We start from the raw sequence: 25,000 nt of genomic DNA, 5'->3' as shown, positions 1-25,000 counted from the left end.
TCACATCTGATGACTGAAGCTCTTAACCTGTATGTGCACGACTGCGTGCATTGTGCTGCTGCCACGTGATTGGCGGATTAGATAACTGCATACATGTGCAGGTGTTCCTAATAAAGTGGACAGTGAGTGTATATCTCTGACATTTTTTAAAATGTATTTTGTGGAGGATTCTTTCCATTCTTTAAAAAATGGATTTAATAGCGCTATTTATATAGCACATTTAGGTATACTCTCTAACAAACTCCGAGGCCCTACCTGGAACAGCTACCTGCATGAGTGCATGAAAGGTTTTACATTATAGCTGACACCTAGTCGAACACTTTACAGTTGGTTGTGTGACTGTAAGTCATTCCCTTCAAATGCTATTGAGCTTTACATTATGGTATATTTTGTGTATGGGCCCATTCTGTAGTGAAATACATATCAATGTTTATATATGATTTTAATAGTTTATTTTAATAGATATCAGAAATCTAAAAGGTTTGCGTTATAGCTGACACCTACATGAACACTTTACAGTTGGTTATATGACTGTAAGTCATTCCCTTCAAATGCTATTGAAGTTAGAATCGTGTATAACAATGTCGTATGTAACTTTAGAGACGGTCCCTTAATTCCCGCATATCTGCGAATACCGAACGTGCAACGTCACACCAACTTTATTCCAGTAGGTCCACATGCGTGTGAAAAGGGTGTACGATAAGAATGTAAGGTTTACTATTGTGTATATTGAAACGCTGGGGCTTTTCGAGCATCATCACTACGAATTAGCCACACGGTAGGTTCGGGTCCGCGGTTTGGGACGCGGCCTTTCTTGTCGATGACATCATCACGATCATCCCCTAAGCTGTCGGCTGGTGAGGAGAAGCACACTAGTGCACAAGGAGTGGGAGGGGGCAGAATACACACACACACACACACACTCTCTCTCTCTCACACACACACAGAGTGTACTGAGTGTGTGCGAGGCTGACTGCGGCTGGTAAATATGGCAGTCGGCAGGTTTCTGTAGAGAGAGAGTAAGCTGCTAGCTGCAGGCGGTGTAATGGAGGACGAATCCGCGGACCCTTATTTACCCTACGACGGCGGAGGGGACACGATTCCACTGCAGGAGATCCGCATGAGAGGTACCGACCGAGTCCGGGTTGTCCCCTCGAATTTTTGGGGTTGTAATGTATTCCTTAGCCCGTTAGCTGTTAGCAGGTTCTCGTGCAGCAGTTCGCGCTATCGGTATACGTTTGTGTAATTTTTCTGTTAATAATTCACTAACCTTGGCCGCGTGACCATTCACAGTGCGCGTGCGTGTGCGTGAACGTGCACGCGCTCGGTGGGTTACATCACTTACTTAGTCCTGCATTGCAAACGCACCATTATCTATTTTTCCATCTGTCTGTCTATCTATCTATCTGTTTACCTATATGTTTGTCTGTGTGCGCGCGTGCGTGCTATGGACTGGGCCTCCTCCTAGAGACAAGGAGATGTGTGCGTGCGCGCGCGCCATGGACAGGGCCTCCTAGAGACAAGGTGTGTGTGTGTGTGTGTGTGTGTGTTGGAAGCCCCCTGCAAATCCAGCCTTTGAATGAATGCCTGAATCAGAGTACTGCGTGCACTGCATGCATTCATTAATTCATGAGCAGTTGAACAGGATCAGAGTTGGGTATAATGTGTTAATGTAATCTAATGACTTTTTCTGGAAATGCAGTAATGTAACGCATTACATTTTTAAATTGATATAATCTGATTACAGTTACCGATGTCGATAAAATTGTTACAAAAATTATTTTTAAGAAAACAATATTAGGTCAAATGTATTTTTAAAATAAATCACGTTTTGCCCCGAAAGATTTTTTCTTTGGCCCAGAATAATTCTCCACTTGGAGCGGTTTGTCACTACGTAACCAAACATGAGTAAAGAAGACAAGAAAATACGTGGAAATACTCGTGCCTTATTGTCTGACAGTCTCTCAATTCTGCCAAACGCTAACTCAGTCAGTGTGAGACAAAATGGATATACAGTGACTTCATTTTTTATTATTTTTATATATATTTTTTTACCACTAAATGGGTTGAAACTGAAATAGTAATATCCTCTGATGCTGAGCAGGAAAACAAGGTGTATAAATGTGTATATGACTTCCTGTTTACGGGAACATGATATGAGATGAGCATAAGGAAAGATGATATATTTTGCATGGCCCTGTAGCTAAACCCATACAATGATAGCTTAACTGTGCCTCCGTTTGATTAGAGACACCAAACTATAGCCTAGTTACAAAAGTTTTATATTTTATCAGCCTGGTAGTTCTACAAACAGCGACATCACCCGAGGCAAGCAGGAAGGTTTTTGTACTCAAAAAAAAAAAAAAAGGAATCCACTACAGATGACTAATTACTACTTTAAAATTGTAATCTGATTACATTTCTGGTTACTGCATGCAAAAAGTAATCAGATTACTAATTACTTTACTTCCACGTTACTTTCAAAATCTATCAAACCTACAAAAATACACTGCAAAGTGAAACTCGTAGTTCTTTCAGTAATTTTAGCACACATCAATGTATGACACGATCAGAAAAAGTTGGATCTATTATAAAACATGTTATCATTTCTCATATATATATATATATATATATATATATATATATATATATATATATATATATATATATGTGTGTGTGTATATATATATATATATGTGTATATATATATATATATGTATATGTATATATATATATATATATATGTATATGTATATGTGTGTAATATATGTATGTGTGTATATATGTATGTGTATATATATGTATGTGTGTATGTAAATGTATGCTATACACCGAATCCAGCACTTAGCACCAACAGATTAATCCCCACTGTGCGTTCCCTCCAGTCTCCAGGGTGAAGTGGGTGTTTAGATGACGTGTAGTCGAAGGGTTTTGCTAAGCCATTGTCTCACACACTACTGATCTGTTTTGGAGCCGAATAACCGAATTCACTTCAAGCCATGAGGTAATGGCTTTTATACCACAGCGCTGTTGAATCCTCGATTCTGATTGGTCCGGGCGGGTGGGGGTGGGGAGAGGTTGTTGATTAGATTTATTTTTCTGTAACAGCGGCTCTGACAGTAGTGCTGGTTAAAAAAGCGAGTAACAGGTTTATACTAATGCGCTTGTTCGGTTACGTCATCGTTTCTGTGACGAGACGTTTATTTAGTGTCGACGGAAGGCGTGTTCTTTGTCTTTATTTGTTATTTGGAGCGTTACTTTTTGGTTCAGTGTGGATGTTCATCTTTTATTTACTTTAATATTCACTAATAGTTCATAAATATTAACATTTATATATTTATTTCATTAAAACGTACAGAACATTTTCATGGTAGAGTCAGTACTGTTTATTTAGACACTAAGTTGCTCTCGATGGCAAGTTAGCGCCTTGCACGCCAGCTCTGCTACCATTGGTGTGTGGGTGAATGAGACACAGTGTAAAGCGCTTTGGAGCCGCTAAGGTTAAAAAAGCGCTATATAAGTGCCGCCCATTTACCATTATTTTTGTAATAAAGTTGAGAAATGTTTTACTCCGAGTGTTAAGTTTTCATTCGATATCGATTTTAAAACTATCGGTCGATTAATCGGTTATTGGCAGGTCGGTACCGCCGTACTTAGCTATCGGTATCGGGGACGTCCATTATCGGGCGTCCTCTATTCTGTTGGACCGAGAGTAAAAATCACGGCTGTGGAATTTAACAGGTCACAGTAATATTATGGATAGCTATTAAAATCTAAGCTACTTGTTCCTGGTGGCGGGGTGTGTGTGTGTGTGTGTTCGTTCGTTCAGTCACATGTCTTTGGTGCTGAAAGAGCTTACAGTAGGAAGGTCACATTCCAACCTCCAGCTCTGTTCGTACAACCAGAACATTCAGAACAACTAATAACAAATATACCGAGCTGCTTTGTTGTTGGGATTGAGAGATGGTTGGGGTTTCTTCGTTATCGTTCATTGCTGGGGTTTATTTTTGCATGATCATGTGCGTGTCAGGTTCAGCGTCGTCCTCATCGAGTCTCAGGCTGTAGGTTCTGTGGTGAGCGCTTCCTCTCCGGCTCTGTGACGGCACCGTCTTCTCTTCTGCTGCAGGTCGGCTTGTAAAAGTGCAATCCGTTAGTTAGTTAGTTACAGTTACATTTATATTGACACTCAAAGGATTGGCAAACACTAAATGTTGCGAAATCCAGTACTGAAAAATAATACAATCAGAAAAAAGGTATGGAAAATCTCAAGTTCCTGCACTTGTTTTATTTCCTGATCTAAAAGCACACACTTGAGTAGTTTCCCCATGCATGTTCCACATGACCTCATCTACAGGATTAATCAATATATTCATCACCTTGTTCAACATGTTTAGCATCAGAGCGTTTTCCCACCTGTAGATCCGTGCTTTGCTCTGAAACGGGGACTTGCGTCGTTACAGCGCTGTATTTTCTCCTCGGCTCAGTTCGCTTTCACAAGGCAACGTTTCAACGCGCACCAAAATGTGTTCATGCGAGTCACGTGAGCAAACTGTCCTCTCATTGGTCAGAGTCGGCCTGTTTATGCTCCGGGGTTTCGTTCGTCACTGTTATCCGTCAAGATGGATAGACAGCAGCTCCTCCAGTTTATTGTGTCTTTCTTAGTAGCTGTAGTTATTGTAATTGATCTAATTTACATTAAAGCCCATCTCCTTGAGACGCTCGCTGAACACCTCTGTACACCTCCTTGGGTGTTTATGCTTTTTTGAAAGTTGCTCAGATATATGTTCGGCAGAGAGGATTTCACCGAGGCGTTTTACCTCCAAGTTAAACCGCGAGCCATTAGCAAAACAAACACGCCGTTTATGTAGCGTGGTTCCCATCGAGCATTGCTGTACAGGTTGGTTTGTTGGGTCTCGCCACAAGCGAACCGCTCCAGAGTCCGTTCGCAGCTTCGTTCAGGTGGTCTCGGACCGATTGTTTTGCCGTATTACCGTGTTCGTATATGTCTAAACGAACCGAACCAAGGGAGCGCAAAACAAACGTTCCACGCGAACCAGACGTGAAAACGCCCCGGATGTCCGTCACAGTCGTGCACGTTTATTCGAAAGTGCCGTAGACTACAAAGAGAAAAACCGGCTACAACGAGACAAAACCAGTCAGCATGTTGGAATGATATGATGATGCGTGAAGAATCTTGAGGTTGGACTTCTGGGTGACTCTGTGTTGAAAAGCCGTATGAAAGGACGCGAGCTGAAGAATAGAAAGAAGCCTAACATGCAGAAAAACCATCAACACCTTCTGACCAATCAGCTTCAAGCGTTCAGCAGTGTACATGCACTAAGCTCTTACACCAAACAGAGTGCTTTTTTTTTATCCATGGTTTTGTTCTTTAGTTAATCCTGTCAGTTTTTACAGCTCGTCTGTGTGTGTGTGTGTGTGTGTGTGTGTGTGTGTGTGTGTGTGTGTGTGTAAAGCACATCTTATTGATTTGAGTCAGCTTCTGTGACTCCTGTCTGTGGCGTCGCACTGTTTTTCAGACAGTCGCGCAGTTGAGAGTCGATGTTATCGCTCTAACTCTGTTCCTGTCTCGTATCGTACTGTTTGTTCCGAGTTCTTCTGATAACAGCGTGTTCTGTGGGGTTCAAGGAAACGTGAGGGCTTTTGCTTGACTCTTGCTGAAGCACACGGGGTTATGAAGCTCATTTGTTTGAGGCCACAGTGAAAGCAGTCATGAGGTCTGACTGAACCCATGATGTCACTGACCTGTCTGTGCCTTCACCCGTGTTCTCTGTTTGTTTAATTACCCTAATGGCTAGTGCGTGTGTGAAGGTGAATTTGAAGTCTATACGAGTCAAACGTCTCAAAACCGTAACAGATAGTAAGAAAGGAATGGGACATCTAATCTGCTAAAGGAAAATAATCTGTGTAGTTGTCTTCAGAAATGATGGGCACGCTTGGTAAAATGGTATTGAATACTCTCTTTGAATAATTCGCTTAATCTCAGATGGAAATGATCAGAGAAACCTTTTCATTGAAGTAAATACGTTCTTGGAAAATGTAAAAAAAACAAAAACAAATAAAACCCCACAAGTGTCACAATGTTGATGTTGTTTATATTCAGCACAAGGACATAACCGTTTCACCCACCTTTACTAAGGGTGCCAATAATTCTGGAGCTGACGGTACATACTGTAGATCCGAGGCAGGGTCTTGACGCTCGTGTCTGTCGACGAGAGAAGCGTTCTGTAACAGAGATCCCCCGCTGCTGCACTTTTTAGGAGGTCTGAGGTATTTTCTGAACTAGTTGGGGTGTTCTCATGTTCATAAAGATAAAAATATTAACGGTAGGCTTGTGCAATATCCATTCTTCCCTGCTCACGATCGTCCGTTTACGAATACGGTGATTAAATGATTTAATCACGCAGAACTGATGGCCTAAGTAGTACAGGAGGGTTTATTATTATTATTATTATTATTATTATTATTATTGACCTGCAGTCCAGAACTGCAGCAAGCCTACGCAAGAAATGTGTAAAGGTTGGCAGGTTTGAAGGTATAATATAATGTAATATAATATAATATAATATAATATAATTGGCGTGAACATCACTAGATATCGTAGCAGTGTAATATCACGTAAGGACGATAATCGTTATTATTCCCGAGCCTAATTAGCAGTGTGGTCGTTATCTTAAAAGTCCCCGTGAAATGCACTGAAACGTGCAGCGTTATTCAGTGTGTTTACGTAATTTCCACTGAAACAAGAAGTCAGGGTGGGACATATCAAGAAGCTCCTCCCCCTTTTTCGAATATCTAATAATGTTCAGCCCAGGCTAAGCTGTACTTAACGGTTAGTACTAGGGCTGCAGCGATATGACAACAATATCATATCACGATACCGGAGGACATTACGGTACACGATGCGCATCACGGTATATAATTTAGCTAACAAACTGTCTGCAAAGCGGTAGTCAAATAAACAAAAGAAAAACCTGTTAAACTAAGATTGATGATCCTTGTCTTTAGTGCTTGTCTAAAGACAACGTGTTTTTTTTTTTGTTTTTTTTTTTAAAATTACGTCAAATCAAAGGCATCCATTCAGAACCATTTAACTTGTAATTATGAAAAATGTATAATAAAAAAACAAAACCATAATCATACCAACGATATGTCAGAAAAGTGTATTGCGTAATCATTTATCACGGTATTGATGACGTATCGGTATATCACCCAGCCCTTGATAGTACCATGGGGAAATGCCTGTCACAAAGCCGTGAGCTGCCACAAACACGTCCTTCATCAAAGTTCAGTTCAAGGAATTTCAAGCCGTTTCCTCCTTAAGCAACTTGCAGTCGGAGAACTGAACAAAACGCGTGCGCTCGAACAGCCGAAGACACTTTTACGACCCGTGCTCGCCGATGTGATTTCAGCAAGGTGCTGAATTATTAATTTTTTTTACTATATATAAGGTTGGGGGCGGGACTCTTCAGACTCTAGAGAGCATTCGATTGAGAAGTGCTGAATGATGTCATGAAAATTGTCGATCGTATCGGTGAGAGAGATCGTAGAGAGAGACCGCCATTCTTGTTTTGGAGCAGCACTAGCTTATAGATAACCTTAAGTCTATCGCATTCGTACTAAAAGCCACACAGCGTCACTTGTGAATATTCATGGGGACTTTAATTAGCGATGGTTTTCTCTGTGTTTGTGAGAAGTGATCAGAAACAAGGAGTTAAATGCGCTTCGGTTTGTAAAGTGATCCCGACGCTCTGAGACGATGTGCGTTTCATACAGAAGCTGTTTGTCAGGTAAAGGGAAGTTCTCTCCACAGACCGATGCTAGTCTCCTGACTCTGTGCGCGTCTCATTTATACGAATGTTTCAGAGTGTAATGGGGTTTTTTTTCCTTCTCGATTTTGTCTATTCACAGCTCCGGGTTCCTCAGTTCGATCCTGTCTCGGCTTATCGTAGCGTCCTTTGTTTCCCCAGTGTCCTGCATGGTTCCTAGCTTCACATTGGACTTGCAGGATTTTGGTACTGACTCTGTACAGGTGTCGCTCACCCCCTTCTTACCATGCAGAGAGAGACACAGACATTTCAGACAAGGAGCTGCTGCTGAATCAAAATGGCCGAGGCTCTATTTAGTGTCGTGATATTCAGAATAAAGCTTTAGACCAGATCTGCTCTCTCTCTTTCTCTCTTTCTTTCTCTCTTTCTTTCTCTCTTTCTTTCTCTCTTTCTTTCTCTCTCTCTCTCTCTCTCTCTCTCTCTCTCTCTCTCTCTCTCTCTCTCTGTGTGTGTGAGAGAGAGTGATTAAGACAGTCAGCATAAAATGTGTTCTCTCAGTAGCTATCTGAAAGATTCAGCTTGCATCAGCTGAACTGCAGACAGCTTTATCTCACCTCTGCCGCGTTTTATTCATTTCTTCTTCCCTTTTTCTCGGAGAGAGAAACTGAGCTGATAAAATTACTAAAACTCTTTGTAACGCACCTCTGGGTGATCTAGTCATCCCATTTCACTTTTTATTAAACACCGGATGTGAATTTTAAGCACGTTCGATTTCTGATGCAGTGTGTCTGCATCAAGCAGAATGACTCTGCAATATAATCCATACCCAGGACCTATCCTTATCCTATGTGTGTGTGTGTGTGTGTGTTTCGCATCACATAACTCTACCCATGAAAGTAGGAGGAGATTCCCTGGGTAGTATTGAGCGGTAACTCGTGAGCAGCACGAATATTAAAACGCTGCTCAAAATCCAAATAAATGCCAAGTATGTCTCGTTCAGTGTTAAAACGTGCGTCATGTTAAAGCGTTTCTCACTTAGAGCGCTAAAAAATCTGCAAAGAAAAGCCTGAAATGGGCGGAAAAAAAACGCCAAAATATACATAGTTTGTACACTTTTCTGAGGAGGAACATTTAGTCTATCAGTCATGATAGGATGTGTGAAGGATTGATGGAAACAGTGGGGTTTTTTTTTTTTAAATAATTGATGATTTAGGAGACATACTTGGCACCCTTTCTCCTTACACAAGCAGAAAAATAACAGCTGTGCATTATGGGTAGGTGTGGTGGCACTTACTCCATAGTCACTGTAACGTTTCATGTTTTTGCATTGCAGTGTGTGTGTGTGTGTAGTAGAGGAAATCCTGTGGCCTCTATTTTACTTTCCTCTGAGATTATTTCACAACCTAAAAAGGCATGACGAAGCAAACGGCACTTTAAACTAAAGATGTTTGTGGAACACAGAGTTAGCGTGAGTAAGTAAATCAGACTGCAGAGTGGTGAAGTTATAGAGCAGTTATGAAGTATTAAAGAGTGTAGTAGAAATGCATCTGCGTGGTGCAGGGCGGCCTTTCGGGTCTTACGGCCCATCCAGAGAGCAGTGAAAAGCTGATTAGCTCATTAGTGCAGGCGCAGCACTCGGAGCTTACAGAGCTACAGCTGCCCGTGTGTGTGGGTGTGTGTGTTTCAGAGCAGAACAGCTTCTGTGTCTCGTACACAACCTGGTTATTTAGTATTGGTATCTGGGAAAAGAACTCGTATTGTCATGTCTAATAATCATAATGACAATTATGTCAACTCTGTCAGGAAGAGAGCGTGTTTTTACACAGTATTGGGATCTGGTTACGGTGGTGGAATCTGTACTGATTGGTCCAAAACTGGAGAGCTGGAGCTGTTTATGTAAACACACACTGATGTGGAAACGCTGGTGAAGACGAGCATGTCGAGTGCTTCAAGCGTCAAAGTGAACATTGACGTCCGCGCTGGTTATTCGCGCTTCCTACACGCGAGCACTTGCTTAAGCTGAGAATTTCTGTCTGTGTAGCCAGTTAAATGTTTTTCTAAGGGCATGCAGTTTCCCTGTTCTGCTTTCTCTTCCTGTTTCTGTCCATCTTGACGACTTTTTTGGAAATCCTTGCCTCCTTGAGCTCCTTTTTCTGCCAATCTCACACTCTCTCTCACACACACACACACACACACACACACAAAAACGCCAACTCTTGTGCTACGTTTGGCCTCGGCAGTGGGAAGTCTGAGCTCGTGCAGACCTCCGTGTTCGTCTAACTGCCTCGTCTTCAACCAACCCAAGAGAACCCTTGTCACACACCACTTCATCTCCCTCTGCTGGCTTCCTGTAGCCGCCCGTATCAAATTCAAGGCCTTGATGCTCACGTACAAGACCTTGTCTGGAGCAGCACCCCACTACCTCAACTCTCTCCTGAAGGCAAACGTTCCCTCACGCAATCTGTGATCGATTAGCGACCGACGTTTAGTAGTGCCTAATCAGCGTGGCTCAAGGTCCCTTTCAAGAACCTTCAAACTAACTGTCCCTCAGTGGTGGAATGAACTTCCAACCTCAGTCCGGACTGCAGTATCTGTCACTATCTTCAATAAACAGCTAAACACCCACCTCTTCCCTGAGCATGTAACTAACCCCTAAAAAAAAAAAAAAAAAAAAAAAACCTTACTCTGGCTCTTACAGTCTACTCTGTGCACTTTGCTTCTCTAGAACTAAATTAAAAGATCTTGTACGGTAACACTTCTTGTATTGTTCTCCGCTTGATATATTTCCTCATTTGTAAGTCGCTTTGGATAAAAGCGTCTGCTAAACGAATAAATGTAAATGTACCTGTGATGAGTGATGTATACTTTCCTCTCCAATACAGCAAAGTGGAAAGTCAGAGTTCCAGACATATTCACTTGTTAAATCTATATGTTGATCTAAAAATGCACACTTGTCTATAGACAGTACAACACATTTAAAGGTCAATTGTGCTGCTTTGTTTAATGTTCCTGCTGTGAGCGGCCATGTTGATTCCTTGTCACTTGCTGAGCTCGCAGCTGAGTAAACCTTCCTGAGTTTCCGACCTCGGAATTCCAGGTTGATTTTTTTTTTTTCCTTCCCGGTCACAGGTCGGGAATTCCGAATTACGGATTGCTCATCAGTCTCTTCTCTTTTTCTCTCCTTACACAGGCTCCAACTACAACATGTCTAACGGTGGGGGTGGAGCCGGAGGGGTGAGTAGCTCCACCCACCTCCTGGATCTGTTGGAAGAGCCGATTCCCGGAGTGGGCACCTACGACGACTTCCACACCATCGACTGGGTCAGAGAGAAGTGTAAAGACCGCGAGCGACACCGCAAGGTACCACGCTGAGCCATGTCATGATTGGTCTCGCTCGCTCTCTCTCACACACACACACATTTTGTCTTGCTATGCTTGTGAGGACCTTCCCCTGACGTAATTAATGCAGCCAAAGGTCAAAACTGTCTCATATTCCTATTCTTGTCGAGACGTTAAGACACAAGCTGGGTGTATATATTCCCTTAATATGTCATTATTATTTACATAAAATTGTATATAATTGACAATTATTCCAATCATTATAATGATTGAGGCTATTTTGAGTGACGGAACACGCAGTTGTTTGGACCATTAACGTCATTCTGAGTGTTTTCAGCCACTCGGGTTCTCTAAAATAATCCTGCCGAAATAAATGTGTGTGTGTTTCACCTGTGTGTTCTCTGCTCTGTAGATTAACAGTAGGAAGAAGGAGTCAGCATGGGAGTTCACAAAGAGCCTGTATGACGCCTGGTCTGGGTGGCTGGTGGTGACATTAACAGGGCTGGCTTCAGGTAACACATATGCACACACACACACACAGAGTACTCTAAGGAGCTACGGTGTTGGAAACCATGATGTAGGCAGACACACAGCAGCTGGTGCACAGACTCGCACGCTCGCACTCACTGAATTTTAATTAAGCTCAATCACATGATCCTATTAACAAACCTTGCCGAGTCTGATTCTGCTTTTCTTCCCCCATAAACATTGAACCCTATGCTAGCTGGGAGGTTAGCATTAACGGCGAAGAGTATGATCATTTATTAATGTTTTCATGATCTTTTCTGGATAGAGTAGAAAATAAATATTCCTGTGTCACATTATTTTTGGCACCTAATCAGAGAAGCGCAGACGTGTTAATCGCTCACGGGCTCATGAACGGTTGCTCTTAATGATTTACGGTTAATCGTACAAGTCTCATGTTTGTTAATGATGCACTGCTCCTAAATACCCTGTCTCTCTGGCTTTGTCCTTTTCTCTCTCTCTCGCGCTCACTCTGTCTGTCTGTCTCCCTCCTTTCTCAGGTGCCTTGGCGGGTTTGATAGACATTGCTGCTGACTGGATGAATGACCTGAAGGAGGGGGTGTGTCTGAGTGCCCTGTGGTTTAACCACGAGCAGTGCTGCTGGGGCTCGAACGAGACCACGTTCGCCGAGAGAGACAAGTGTCCACAGTGGAACACGTGGGCCGAGCTCATCCTGGGCCAGGCCGAGGTGAAAGCAGTATAGAAAATAAATAAGCATGGACGATCTGTTCACTTGTAGCTGCCAATAAATGCATGTTTATGTTCGTCAGATGTGTGTTTATCCACCGAGGAAGACCTGCGAGGATCAGGGGGAAGGGGGAAAAATAGTCTTGGTGTAATGAAGTAATGTCTTCACATGAAACAATACATTTTCTTCTGGTGTTAGGGCTGTGGCTGAAAAGTGACACCTTACGCTAGTCCCTTATTTCACAAACGGTTGGAATAGCTGGGCTATTTTAATCTCATCAATAATGTTTGGAGCTGGTTCACAGTGAAGTGGAGCTGTGATTTGGACTGGAAACAGTGCGTCCTATCTGAGTTCAAGCATACGGCCCATTTTGTGTAGATTCTTGACATATAATACTAATTGATGCCGTTTCGTTTACAGGTCGTAACAGTACAAAATGTGTGAAAGTCAGTCCATACAGGATTTTATTTTGTGATCGTTGTGGCCATAAAGGCTTGATTGATGCTGCTGTTTGTTTTTTTCTGTTTTTCCAAAATCTGCGATGTAACTTGCCGAGTTTTTCGTGCTTTTTTTCCGGAAAACTGCTTGAACTGGCAAAATTGCAGCTGCACGAAATGGTCTTTCGCAGTGATGTTTGTCGGTAAATGAGACCTTTTAGCTGTACTCCTGTTTGACGCACGTGAATCGAAGAGGGATTTGGTTGAATGTGCGCCGTGATGACATCACATGACGCGCCTTGGCCCAAATCTGCCAAGAATCTGCGGTAATTGTGATGAATTGCACGCTCCTGCGAGTTTCCTTGATGTTGTGTTCATTCCTGCGATCGCGAAATCCTGGAGGGACTGAAAAGTTCAAGGGGGTGAATACTTATGCAAGGCACTGTACAGTAAAACCTTACTGTTTTATTATTTTATTTTATTTTTTAGAAATGGAAAGAAAAACAATATATTAAAAAAAACATTACCGGTATGTTTCGCTGGCTCTGAGGGTGTTCTAGTGTGCAGAGTGTATCTGTGCATTCCTCTCTGACCGTTAACGAGCTCCTTAACTACAGAATGTCCCCAGAACTAAAATGACTAAAAATGAGCATATCTTTAAAACGCTGAATAAATAAACACCTCACAAAACCACATTAAAATTCAACTGAATATCTGTTCGACACTGAAGAAGTAAGAAATGGTTTTAATAAAGTGAGAATTATTACATTTCTAGCATTTCTATAAAGGTTTGGGTTGATTTATTTATTTATTTTCCCCTTCTCTATAAATCTGATCTATATTTTGCTGTGTTTCAGGGTCCTGGCTCCTACATTATGAACTACTTCATGTACACGTACTGGGCTCTGACATTTGCCTTCCTGGCGGTTATTCTGGTCAAGGTGTTTGCCCCGTACGCCTGTGGCTCTGGGATCCCTGAGGTACGTCGTCCACGTGCGTCACAGACGCTCCGCTTTCATTACAGCAGATTCGATTTCGCTTAGCCTTTATTTAATACCTTCTGTCAGTCCTTTTCTCTCACTCACCATGCTCATTGTCGTCACTCTCTCGCTTTCAGATTAAGACCATACTGAGCGGGTTTATAATCCGGGGCTACCTGGGCAAATGGACACTGATGATAAAGACCATTACTCTGGTGTTGGCCGTGGCATCAGGACTCAGTCTTGGGAAAGAAGGCCCGCTGGTACACGTGGCCTGCTGCTGCGGCAACATCTTCTCATACCTCTTCCCCAAGTACAGCAAGAACGAGGCCAAGAAGCGAGAGGTAACATCCGATCATACGTTTGCGAGCGGTGAAATAGTTAAAGTGTTAATAATTGCCGTGTGTGTGTGTTTGCACAGGTGCTGTCTGCAGCATCGGCTGCGGGTGTGTCCGTGGCGTTTGGAGCTCCTATAGGAGGAGTTCTCTTCAGTCTCGAGGAGGCAAGATGAGCAGAGAACCTTTTAATAATGTAATGATTTAATTATCACACGTGCGAGACTTCTGAAATAAACGTTTCCTCTCTGTCTCAGGTGAGTTATTATTTCCCGCTGAAGACGCTGTGGCGGTCCTTTTTCGCCGCCCTGGTGGCGGCGTTCGTGCTTCGCTCCATTAACCCGTTCGGAAACAGCCGCCTGGTGCTGTTCTACGTGGAGTACCACACGCCCTGGTACCTGTTCGAGCTCTTCCCCTTCATCCTGCTCGGCGTCTTCGGCGGTCTGTGGGGTGCCTTCTTCATCCGAGCCAACATCGCCTGGTGCCGCCGGCGCAAGTCCACACGCTTCGGTAAGGGCCACTGGACCGCGGTCACGGTGCCGGAGGAATAAACTGTCATTTGAATAAGATTTGGGGGATTTACTAATGCACAGCATTATGGATTTGACACGTTCTGTCTCGGGCTTTGAGAAGACTGTTATTTACACTCTTGAGCCAGTTCCGTGCCATGTTTTACAGTGGGATGATTGTAATATTCTCATTCGTTTCTGATGTTTCAGGTAAGTACCCAGTCCTGGAGGTCATCACGGTGGCAGTCATCACAGCCATCGTGGCTTTTCCCAACCCGTACACGCGGCAGAACACGAGTCAGCTGATCAAGGAGCTGTTCACGGACTGCGGGCCGCTGGAGTCGTCGCAGCTGTGCCAGTATCGCAGCCAGATGAACGGGAGCCAGGCGTATCCGGAGGGCGCGGAGGCCGCCACCACACCCGGGGTTTACTCCGCCATGTGGCAGCTCAGCCTGGCGCTCATCTTTAAGATCATCATGACCATCTTCACCTTTGGTTTGAAGGTAATAATGATGCACTCGCCCTTGTGAACACCTTTTTTATATTTATATTCTGACTAGCTTATTATTAATATTGTGCACGTTTATAACGTATAACATGCATCACTGTAATCAACATGATCACATGCTATCTGATAGTCCTTGCATAAATCTGGTGTGTGTGTGTTCCTGTGACAGGTTCCCTCTGGGTTGTTCATTCCCAGCATGGCGATCGGGGCGATAGCGGGTCGTATTGTGGGCATTGCCGTGGAGCAGCTCGCTTACCACCACCACGACTGGTTCCTCTTTAAGGAGTGGTGTGAGGTGGGGGCAGATTGCATCACTCCGGGTCTCTACGCCATGGTAGGAGCTGCGGCTTGCTTGGGTAAGTGTGTGTGAATTAGAGCTCAGGATATCCATGTCGTGTTAGATTTTCACACATAACCGTCTTTGAGAGGGGAAAATAGATTTGTTTCGTTCCACAGCTTTAAGCCTGGCCTTAAAATATAAACCACACACCATGTGATCAGGTCAGCTGCTGTCTTTAGAGTTAATTTTGCAAATAATCTCTAAACATAGACGGTCTGAGATACTTTCACACACATCACATGTTCCAGACCGGGACTGTCAGAATAATCTGTTCAGAGACCTGGCTTGTCGGTCATTCACTCAGACACTGTTACAGAGGAAAGAGGGCGAATGTGGGACCAAATTTCATCCATGTCTCAGGTGGCGTGACACGGATGACCGTGTCTCTGGTGGTCATTGTGTTCGAGCTGACTGGCGGGTTAGAGTACATCGTGCCCCTCATGGCTGCAGTGATGACCAGTAAGTGGGTGGGAGATGCATTCGGGCGCGAGGGCATCTACGAAGCCCACATCCGCCTCAATGGCTACCCGTTCCTGGATGCGAAAGAGGAATTCACGCACACCACGACGGCACGCGAGGTGATGCGGCCGCGACGTAACGAGCCGCCGTTAGCCGTGCTAACTCAGGACGACCTGACGCTGGGAGAACTGCAGACCGTCATCAGTGACACGAGCTTCAACGGCTTCCCCGTCATCGTCTCCAAAGAGTCCCAGAGACTGGTGGGGTTCGCCCTGCGCAGGGACATCACTATAGCTATAGGTAAGACTGTAGTGGTCGATATAATAAGATTTGATACTTATTTCAGGCTGCTTTAAAACCCCCGCCCCCCTCTCTCGTTCTGTCCTGCAGAGAACGCACGGAGGAAGCAGGAAGGCATCGTGCTAAACTCACGTGTGTATTTCACGCAGCATGCCCCAACGCTTCCTGCAGACAGCCCACGTCCTCTGAAGCTGCGCAGCATCCTGGACATGAGTCCCTTCACCGTCACAGACCACACGCCCATGGAGATCGTCGTGGACATTTTCCGCAAGCTTGGCCTGCGCCAGTGCCTCGTCACGCACAACGGGTGAGTCACGGAAAAGAACCGGGGTCACACACACGTCGTATAGTGTGGGGGTAATGCAAACAAGTCCCACAGCTCGGTTGGTAATCGATTAGGTCTAAAAATGATGGAGTACACTGTTAATTCTGACGTTTAGCTAACGAGGAGGTCAGCGAGCTGCCTCTGTAATACAGTTCTACCCCTCCACTGTCTTTACTGGTGTTTTATTAGGACGTATAGAGCTGTAGGTTTTCAGTAACCCAGCTCATTCAGAGGAGTAGTCCAGTAGCAGGGCCTTGAGTTATAATCTTGGAGACGTTTTACTCCTCGACTGCTGTGATCAGTAGTCAGTAGTTCTAATGAAATTCCTCAGATAATTGGCAAGATATCTGAGATTATAGAGTCACTAATTAGAAAAACTAGCAGAAAAGCAGCAAGTCTTTCATGAGCATCAGAATAGTTTAGTTAATAATATTGAATGTAGGAGTTTGAGAATGTGCTTCTGAACATCAGTAGGACTCAGATGGGGATTGGTACTGAATTAGTGATTAGTACTCGTATTCTCAGAGCTCTATTCCCACTAACGAGGTGCTGGTGCTAGAACTGGAACCGTTAAAGAACCAGCAATGCAGAGGACATCAGGGTGGCAATGATTTTTCTGAAATGGTAACTCGTCCAACTCAAGTTATAAATATCGTAACGCTGAGTCAGCGGTCTGAGGAATAAATGCCCAGTTATTTTTTTCAATGCAAAACATCATTTTAGCAGATCCTCGCTCTGTTAAAAGCACTAAAATCTGGTTTGTTTTTAAAAAAACATGTCTGTCAACCAGTGTGTAATGGTTTACTATGTTGTGACAGGGTTTTACCTTTATAGGTAAAATGAGTATAACTTGCAGCACAGTCCTCCACGATTGTTATTAGTGATGCACCGAAAGGAAAATTCTGGGCCGAAACCGACAAACCAGCATGCACTTGGCTGAAAATAAAAAAATAAAAATTTAAACCCCATTTTAAAATAATTTTTTTATTTTTGTATAATTGTATTAATATTAGACTTTTTCATTCATTTCATGAATTTAATGAATCTGAATTGCGAAACTACAAACCAATAAAATGATCACACTTTTACTGAAATGAACACACCAAAACAAAAACAATATTGAATAAATTATTCTTCATCCAGTTCTGTAACAATCAAATTCAACCGATTTTAAAAAAAATAATAAATAAATAAATAAATAAATCCAATTATCCAAATAATGTAAAGTTCTAGAAAGCTATTATGCAATGCAAAGCTGCAGTCAAGTAATGAACTAGACCTCTATTGTTTATGTGAATGTATTTGCATAAATTAATTGAAGGTTATTGGGCAAAACCGCAGCAATAGAATTAACACTAACCTCGAACTGTAAATAGATGTCGCCTCAAGTCAAGAGCACCGTTTTGCAGGACTATACGGATTTGAATGTAGTTGCTATACACAGAGCAGACTGGACCGCTTTCTATTTAAACACGTGTCAGGTTTGTCTTCAAGAAGGAACCTTGCTCAGCTTTCTGGCAGGAGAGCCGGCGCTCGGGGTATATAAATACCTGCGCTCGATCCGTGGAAAGCGTAGCTGCGCTTGTCGCGGCGCTGCTGTGGATCGGGCGCTTTCCTGTAGAATCTCATCAAACGTGAGAAAGCGAGGGAGTCTGCGCCTCATCACTCGTACACAGCCGTTTCTCTGGCACACTCTGCTCTGTGCTGTGCGTCCATCCTTCAGCAGATGCTTTCATCGCCTCGTATCGTTTCCCGCGCACGCCGATTTTTCTCTGCCTCAAAGTAGCGTTATTTAAATCTAGTAATATCGCAACGCGACGATAACCGCCGGCTAGATCGAGAGTGAAATCCGAGCACCGATGGGCAGGGCGTGGCGGAATATATTTTCAGCTCACGCTTTCGGTCTTCTTTCTCTGCCATTTTCGGCAGCCGGAATTTCGGTGCATCCCTGATTACCCCATTTATTATCAAACACCCACATGTGGTTATATAATGTTCTGTTGCTCAAACCGGTGGAAACACAAACTGGGTCACTGAATGAGCACCGGCAGCTTGTCCTCAAACACAGGGGTGCTATCGGACAACAGAGGGTCTTTAGAAATGAAACGGATTGAACAGAGAATCCTAATTTGTCCTGTCCGGGTTTTTTTTTCAGGGAGCTTTACATTTAAGAATCAGCAAACGGGCCTTAAGCACAACATGACAGTGGAGGGATTGGAAATTTTTACAAAACTGCACTTATTTGGTTAAAACGTTATATATATATATATATATATATATATATATTTTACCAACCGAGCCTTTCCGAACTTGATTCAGCAAATTGACTCGGGTTTGGTTGAGGGACTTGTTGGTACAATGAGGCAGAATTTGCATGGTGCAAGAGAAACTACTGGAGACTTCACAGGTAATTACATACAGCTGCAGATTTGATAAAAAGTCCAGCAGCTGTTTCTACTTTTTGCATTTCCCCTTTCTGTAGCCACTAACCGATACATCAGCCATCTGCAGACCTGCATACGTGCACTCATTCTCTCTCACACACACACACACACACACACACACACACACCTCTGCTGATGGGTGCAGCTCTGCACTTGGTCAAACCTAGTCCCTGCCTGTCTTTCTAAACCACAATGTGTGTGTAAATCTCTCTCTCACACACACACACACACACACACATATGTCAGCACCTCCATGGCACTAATTCAGTCATGTGACTTCCTACTCCTTGACTGTTAAGGAGCAGTTAGACATGGACCTTTGCGAGCGTGCGGTGTGGTGTGGTTTGAAGGAGAAATGCAGAAGGCCACACAGTATAGTAAATGTTTTCCAGTTACAATTCGCAGTAGCTTTTCAAGGTCTTGACTCAGATCAGCTGCCCTATGCAATAGAGCGCCTCCTTGTGTCCACATCATGCATTAGCGATCATGCCAGCTGTTGGAAAAGCTAAGGTACACTTTGAAAACATCATCCGATCACTCTTTGCGAGCATCTTGGGTAAATACATTTTCATTTCTCATCAAGCATGCCAGTTTTCTTTTTAAAACCCTGCTTTTGTTCAATAATTTAAAGTTTTATAACTACTTGCCTTCATTTCTTTGCTAGTTTTTAAGTTGTTTGATTGTTTGCTGTTCTGTGTTGTGTTGTGGTGTTTTTTTTTGTTTTTGTTTTTTTTTTGTCTCTGTGTGAGTGTTTTGCTAAGTGACGATCGCCACGGTGTGTGTTGCAGGATTGTATTGGGCATCATCACTAAGAAGAATATTTTAGAGCATCTGGAGGAGCTCAAGCAGCACACGGAGCCGCTGGTGATTAGCCCCGCCCGTATCATGCCCACTTGAGCTTTTAGGCCCCGCCTCTTAGGAGGGATGCATGAAACTTGAGTGGACAAAAACAGAAAAGACAAAGTAGCGGAAAGTAGCTCTTCCTCCTCCTCCTTACAGCCACTTTCCCAGAATACGATGTTGGTTTGGGAACATGACACTCGCAAGTATTACACAAGGTCAAAGTGCAAGACTAATGCAGTGTCCTGTTACGGTTTAGTCGGAACACCTCTGATGAACGAAATTTTGGGGAATTATCAGATAATTGAGAATACATTTATCAACACCTGATTGTAGAGTGTCACTGGTTTGACCTTGTGGTCTTCCTTCAGTGTAGGATTATTACTGCTACAGTCATTTAGTCTTTAATACCTGACCAGAGCAGCAGAGTACCGCTAGTATTTTTATCTCAGTTCAGCAAAACCAACTCAAAACGCAACTTCTTCATTTGGTGAAAAATCTCGTGGGCTTCTCAATCTTGTGGGCGTCTCCTAATATGACATCATAGCAAGTTAAAGATCTTGACTCTAGTCAAATTTATCTTATATTTCTAATATTTCTTATTATAAGAGTTTTATTATACAAGTTTTTCAGAGTTTTTTTATGGTTTTGGGTGGTTTTGGCATTTCTGAGGTTGTTGTTTTTTTTTGTTTGTTTTTTTTAAAAATATAGGTGGGTTTGTTTAGGGTTTTGGAGGGTTTCAGACCAAGAAACCAAATATAAGATTATTAAGCCTATTTCTAGACGTATTTTACTGTTTTTAAGCTTTACTACTTCTTTTTTTTTTTGTTTGGTTTTTGTTCTGTTGGTAGATTATTTTGCAGATTTTAAGCATTCATTTCTAGCATGAAGAAGAATGATCTGCCAGTAGAACAAGAACATTTCAGGCTTAGAAATAGTACAAATCTGTATAGGAATAGCTTTAGTCATCTTATATTTGGTTTATTGTAATATTATAATAAGAAATAGTAGATCAATTTGACTAGGTTCAAGATATCACTTGCTAAGATATCATATTTTTTGCTGTGTGTTGGTTACTCTGCCTTATACCACAGCGCTGTTGAATTCATTTTCCATAACAACTATTCCGGCTACAGGTCAGATAAATTGTGCTGATATATATATAAAATAATAATGACGACGATGATGATTATTATTATTATTATTTTTAATAGCTAATTCACAGGGACTTGTAGGGTGGACACGCTTAATAAAATGTAAATAAGAACGTGATGTGATTTAAGAAATAAAATGTAAAAACATAAACATTTATGGAAGGAGTCTTTGTTGTCAGTGCTGGTAACGGTACAGAAGTAAAACTACGTTACACAGGAAACGTCTTCAGGACTTTGCATAGATCATGAACATGATCAATATAGGACATGATCAATCACGTTGAGAGTAGAAATAGAGGCTGGTGAGGAGGCAGCTGTTTTGGCACAGCATTAAGTGGAACTTTAAACTGATAAGTATGGCATGTTCTTTCATTTAAAAAAAAAAATCGGCTCGGCGTCGACGGCCTGGCGCCCCGTGGTTGACTATCTTCTTTATAAGCGCACGCCTTGTGTTGTTTTATTCCTTCTGTGAAAGAGCGAGGCAGGAGCAGACTGTACTCTGTGTGGAATTGCTAACAGGAAACGGTTATCACGGAGGGAAAACAGCAACAATCCATGACCTTCTTCCTGTTTAATCTAATTAACATGTATCCACATGACTGTTTAGCTGTAAGAATACTGGATCTGTACTGTTTCGTCTGTCAAGTGAGTAACGTCCACGTGACTAGGTCTTAATTTCTCAGAGAACATTCTCTGACACAAATACCTTCAGGATTTAAGTAAAGCGATTTGTTTGGGTTTTTAATCTAATGTCTTTTGTTAATTAATAAACGCACACAGGATTGAGAAAAGCCAGCTTTTTTGCTTTCCATGACCCGTGTATGCTGAGATGTAAAACTTTGAGACGGTGCTAGATTTGGCCGTATCGCCCACTCGAGAGTAGAGCTCACACATCTCAGATACATACCTCAGTCTAATTCATGATGACCTCCTTCTAAATCTGTTTGTTTTTCTTTATTCTCTAAATTCCTCCTCTGGGGTCGGGGTCAGCGTCCACTGGGCAACAGATTGCAGGAGTGTGATCCCACTCGTAGCGCCGCCTCATAAAAGCTCGGCGAGTAACAGTCTGTGTAGCTGAGCATTTCTTCTCTGCCTGCTTTATTTTCCTCTTATTTCTGTACACGTGTATAACCCCCCTGAGTAGTGCTAGTAGTAGTCAGTAGTAAGGTGAGTTTGTCGCGTGGTGGTTTGTTCCTGGCTGTGTAGAAGAGTTACTGTAGCAGCACCCAGCCTCAAACCAACACGTCCTCCACTCCGTACACTTCAGTCCCTCCACTCCACCTCTTCTGACCGTCTGTGTCGATTCACCAACATTTCACGATCGTATTCATGCTCCTCCTGCTCTGTGTGTACTAATCCCTCTACGCCCAGTCCAGTCTCTCGTACAGAGCTAGCTACTTCCTGTCTGCTTTACAAAGTGACCCCCCCGGGTTAAAATGCAGTGCAACACACACACACACACACACACACATGTGGTTTGTTTAATCGCAGCGTGCACTGTGCATCAGATTTACTGAAGCTCTTTAGGCTGCTTTCACACCAGGTGTTTTTGCTTTAGCCAGCAGCACACGTTTTACACGTAATACTACGGGAAGCTACTGCTTTTAACAGCGCTTATGATTCTGGCACAGTAATGAGCTCTTTAGAAGTCAAAAAAATAAAATAAAAGTTTGACTTTGAATTAAGAGACGTGCCAAGTGACGTCAAAGTATTTTATATCCCTCAACCAGTCAGGCTACAACTTGACTCATCACTAGCTCTGTTTCCATCCAAGTTACGAATTAAAAAAAAAAAATATTCAAAATCGGAATAAACGTGCGCGAGTAAAGCACCATGCATCTCGCTCTCCGCCATTTTTACTTTTCTGAGCCAATTATCCAATCACATGATTTGTCGAGTCACATGACTTTTTGTTTTGATGCGCATCGAGGAATTTATTCAGTAAATGTGTTTCCGTCGTGGCGTACACGCACATCTTATCGAATACAAAAAATATCTGCCTCAATTAAAAAAAATTTTCATGCGGGTTTTGGATATTTTATTCATATCTGGTGTTTCCATCCGGGTTTTTATTTATTTATTTATTTTTTATGTGGAAAATTTGCATAAAAACATGTGGATTGAAACAGCTACTGATCATGTAGAAGTTTAATGCCAGTATAATAGTAATAATAATATTAGCATATTGGCATTGCTTATTATAACTCGTTCACAAAGACTAAATGTTTAAAAGAACGTAATGTTTATTTTTAAGTAAGGAATCAAACACACGGACCGTGCCGTTATATTAAAAGCGAGCGCCGTCTCTACCCCGAAGTTGATTATTATCCAATAACGGTTCCACATGGTGTTTTATTCCTTTTACACCACAGCACTGTTCCAGCACTTGCATTTCTTTATTCATTAAAGAACACCTTTTTATCCATTTATGGTTCCATTTAATGTTGTGGAACATCTGTGAGTCCAGTTACAGTCATTCCCTCCGCAGCCGCTCTTATTTTTTTTTTCCCAAAAACAAAACAAATTGTGTTCTGGAGAAACCGACTAAGCCCCATCCTGAGGATTTTTAAAGAACATCCGAACATTTTAAAGTTGCTGTTAAAAGCCTCGACACTGGAGACTCAAATAAGCATCTCGGGACAGAAAACTTCACAACTTTTTTTAAAAATCCATCCGAGTCGCCGCATACGTTATTCCACAAAGTATAATCGATTAGAACAAGTGCGTTTGTGTGAGCTTGGTCAGAGCTGCTGTTCTAGAAGATGAATCGACGAAGAAGAAGAATCGAGTTTTGAACAGCAATGTAGTATAAATAATAATAGTAGTTAGTAGTAATAATACAGGCTAGCCAGCTGGTACTAGCTCGGCCTGTTGTTATGGTTACAGCGCGAGGGTCACGTGATATCCTTAAAAACACCTCGTACACAAGCAGCCTAACGGAAGCACATACAGTTACTTTTTGCCTTATGCAAAACCAGTGACTCTGTGTGTGTGTGTGTGTGTGTGTGTGTGTGTGTGTGTGTGTGTGTGTGTGTACTGTAGCGTTGTCCAGTCACTCGACATCTTAGCAGAGCTGGACGTGCACTTATCCAGCTGAACATTGTTTTAGTAAATGTGGCCCGAAAAAAGGGAGTCACTCTGGATTCAGACAGTTCAGATCCGATTCTGTTCCTCACAACGCTTTAGTTTCTCCCTCTCTTCCCTGTCACACCTCCACACGGACAGCTGTGGAACTCGAGCCCGTTTCATGATGCAATTCAAGAGCACATTTTATTTCCTTGTTAGTGAGACCTCAAACTTTGGATGGATTTGATTTGCATTAATGCTTAATTCCACTTTAATACCAAACATCACTAACAGTTTTGTATGTGCTTTTGAATTCAGATGAAGACGCTGACCAGTGTTGCTCACCTGTGTGTGTGTGTGTGTGTGTGTGTGTGTGTGTGTGTGGGTTTACATCAGTTTCTTGAGGCTGAAATCACGGATGCGTGGTGGTGTGTTCACTGTGCGCTCTGTCCCTCGTGTTTCATTTCACCTCTCTGATTCTCTCTAGGTGCTGCAGGTCACTGATCATCACTTTAACGTCTTCCTCTCAGCCCGTGTGTGTGTGTGTGTGTGGTGGTGTTTCTGTTGGCACTGTTCTACAGGACTAGTGTTTGATTGGCTAGAAAAATCCGATTGAGATGTGAAATGAATATAAAAATGAATACATCTCCCTGCTGCCAACAGAAAGACCCACACTTGATTGTTCCACACTTGCTTATTCTTATCCGTGCGTCATTCCTGATCTTTTTTCCCCCCTTTCTTTCCTTTCTCTTTCCTTCTACGCAGGCGTCTCCTTGGTATTATCACAAAAAAAGATATCCTCCGTCACATGGCCCAGATGGCAAACCAGGATCCCGAGTCCATAATGTTCAACTAGTGCCCTCCTACACCAGACGCGAGGGAGAGGAGAGCGAAGAGGAGGTCCGATTACTGGACAATATGTCCCACTGACCCGTTTGTGTCCAGCGCCCCCCCCCCCTTCCCC

At 42.7% G+C, this 25,000-nt stretch overlaps 1 protein-coding gene across 8 annotated transcripts in view; it reads left to right on the top strand.

Moving 5' to 3' along the window:
• Positions 1 to 25,000, top strand: part of clcn3 (chloride channel 3) — a 46,734-nt gene that overhangs the window by 19,442 nt on the left and 2,292 nt on the right. For 3 of the 8 annotated variants that reach the window (XM_053629559.1, XM_053629558.1, XM_053629562.1), the window contains 13 exons: positions 10,978 to 11,147; positions 11,539 to 11,638; positions 12,152 to 12,339; positions 13,634 to 13,756; positions 13,894 to 14,100; positions 14,178 to 14,258; positions 14,349 to 14,601; positions 14,811 to 15,103; positions 15,278 to 15,464; positions 15,809 to 16,207; positions 16,298 to 16,514; positions 19,765 to 19,840; positions 24,802 to 25,000. The exon at positions 24,802 to 25,000 is cut by the window's right edge and continues 2,292 nt beyond it. In XM_053629559.1, the coding sequence (XP_053485534.1) occupies positions 10,978 to 11,147; positions 11,539 to 11,638; positions 12,152 to 12,339; positions 13,634 to 13,756; positions 13,894 to 14,100; positions 14,178 to 14,258; positions 14,349 to 14,601; positions 14,811 to 15,103; positions 15,278 to 15,464; positions 15,809 to 16,207; positions 16,298 to 16,514; positions 19,765 to 19,840; positions 24,802 to 24,966 (2,459 nt within the window). In that variant the 3' untranslated portion in view covers positions 24,967 to 25,000. Of the gene's footprint in view, positions 1,128 to 10,977; positions 11,148 to 11,538; positions 11,639 to 12,151; positions 12,340 to 13,633; positions 13,757 to 13,893; positions 14,101 to 14,177; positions 14,259 to 14,348; positions 14,602 to 14,810; positions 15,104 to 15,277; positions 15,465 to 15,808; positions 16,208 to 16,297; positions 16,515 to 19,764; positions 19,841 to 24,801 lie in introns of all 8 variants that reach the window. The other 5 variants (XM_053629564.1, XM_053629563.1, XM_053629561.1 and 2 more) reach the window with 4 other exon arrangements.

This window comes from Ictalurus furcatus, chromosome 7 (assembly GCF_023375685.1).
Source record: "Ictalurus furcatus strain D&B chromosome 7, Billie_1.0, whole genome shotgun sequence".
NCBI lineage: Eukaryota > Metazoa > Chordata > Actinopteri > Siluriformes > Ictaluridae > Ictalurus > Ictalurus furcatus.
This window is presented reverse-complemented; position numbering and strand designations above follow the sequence as displayed.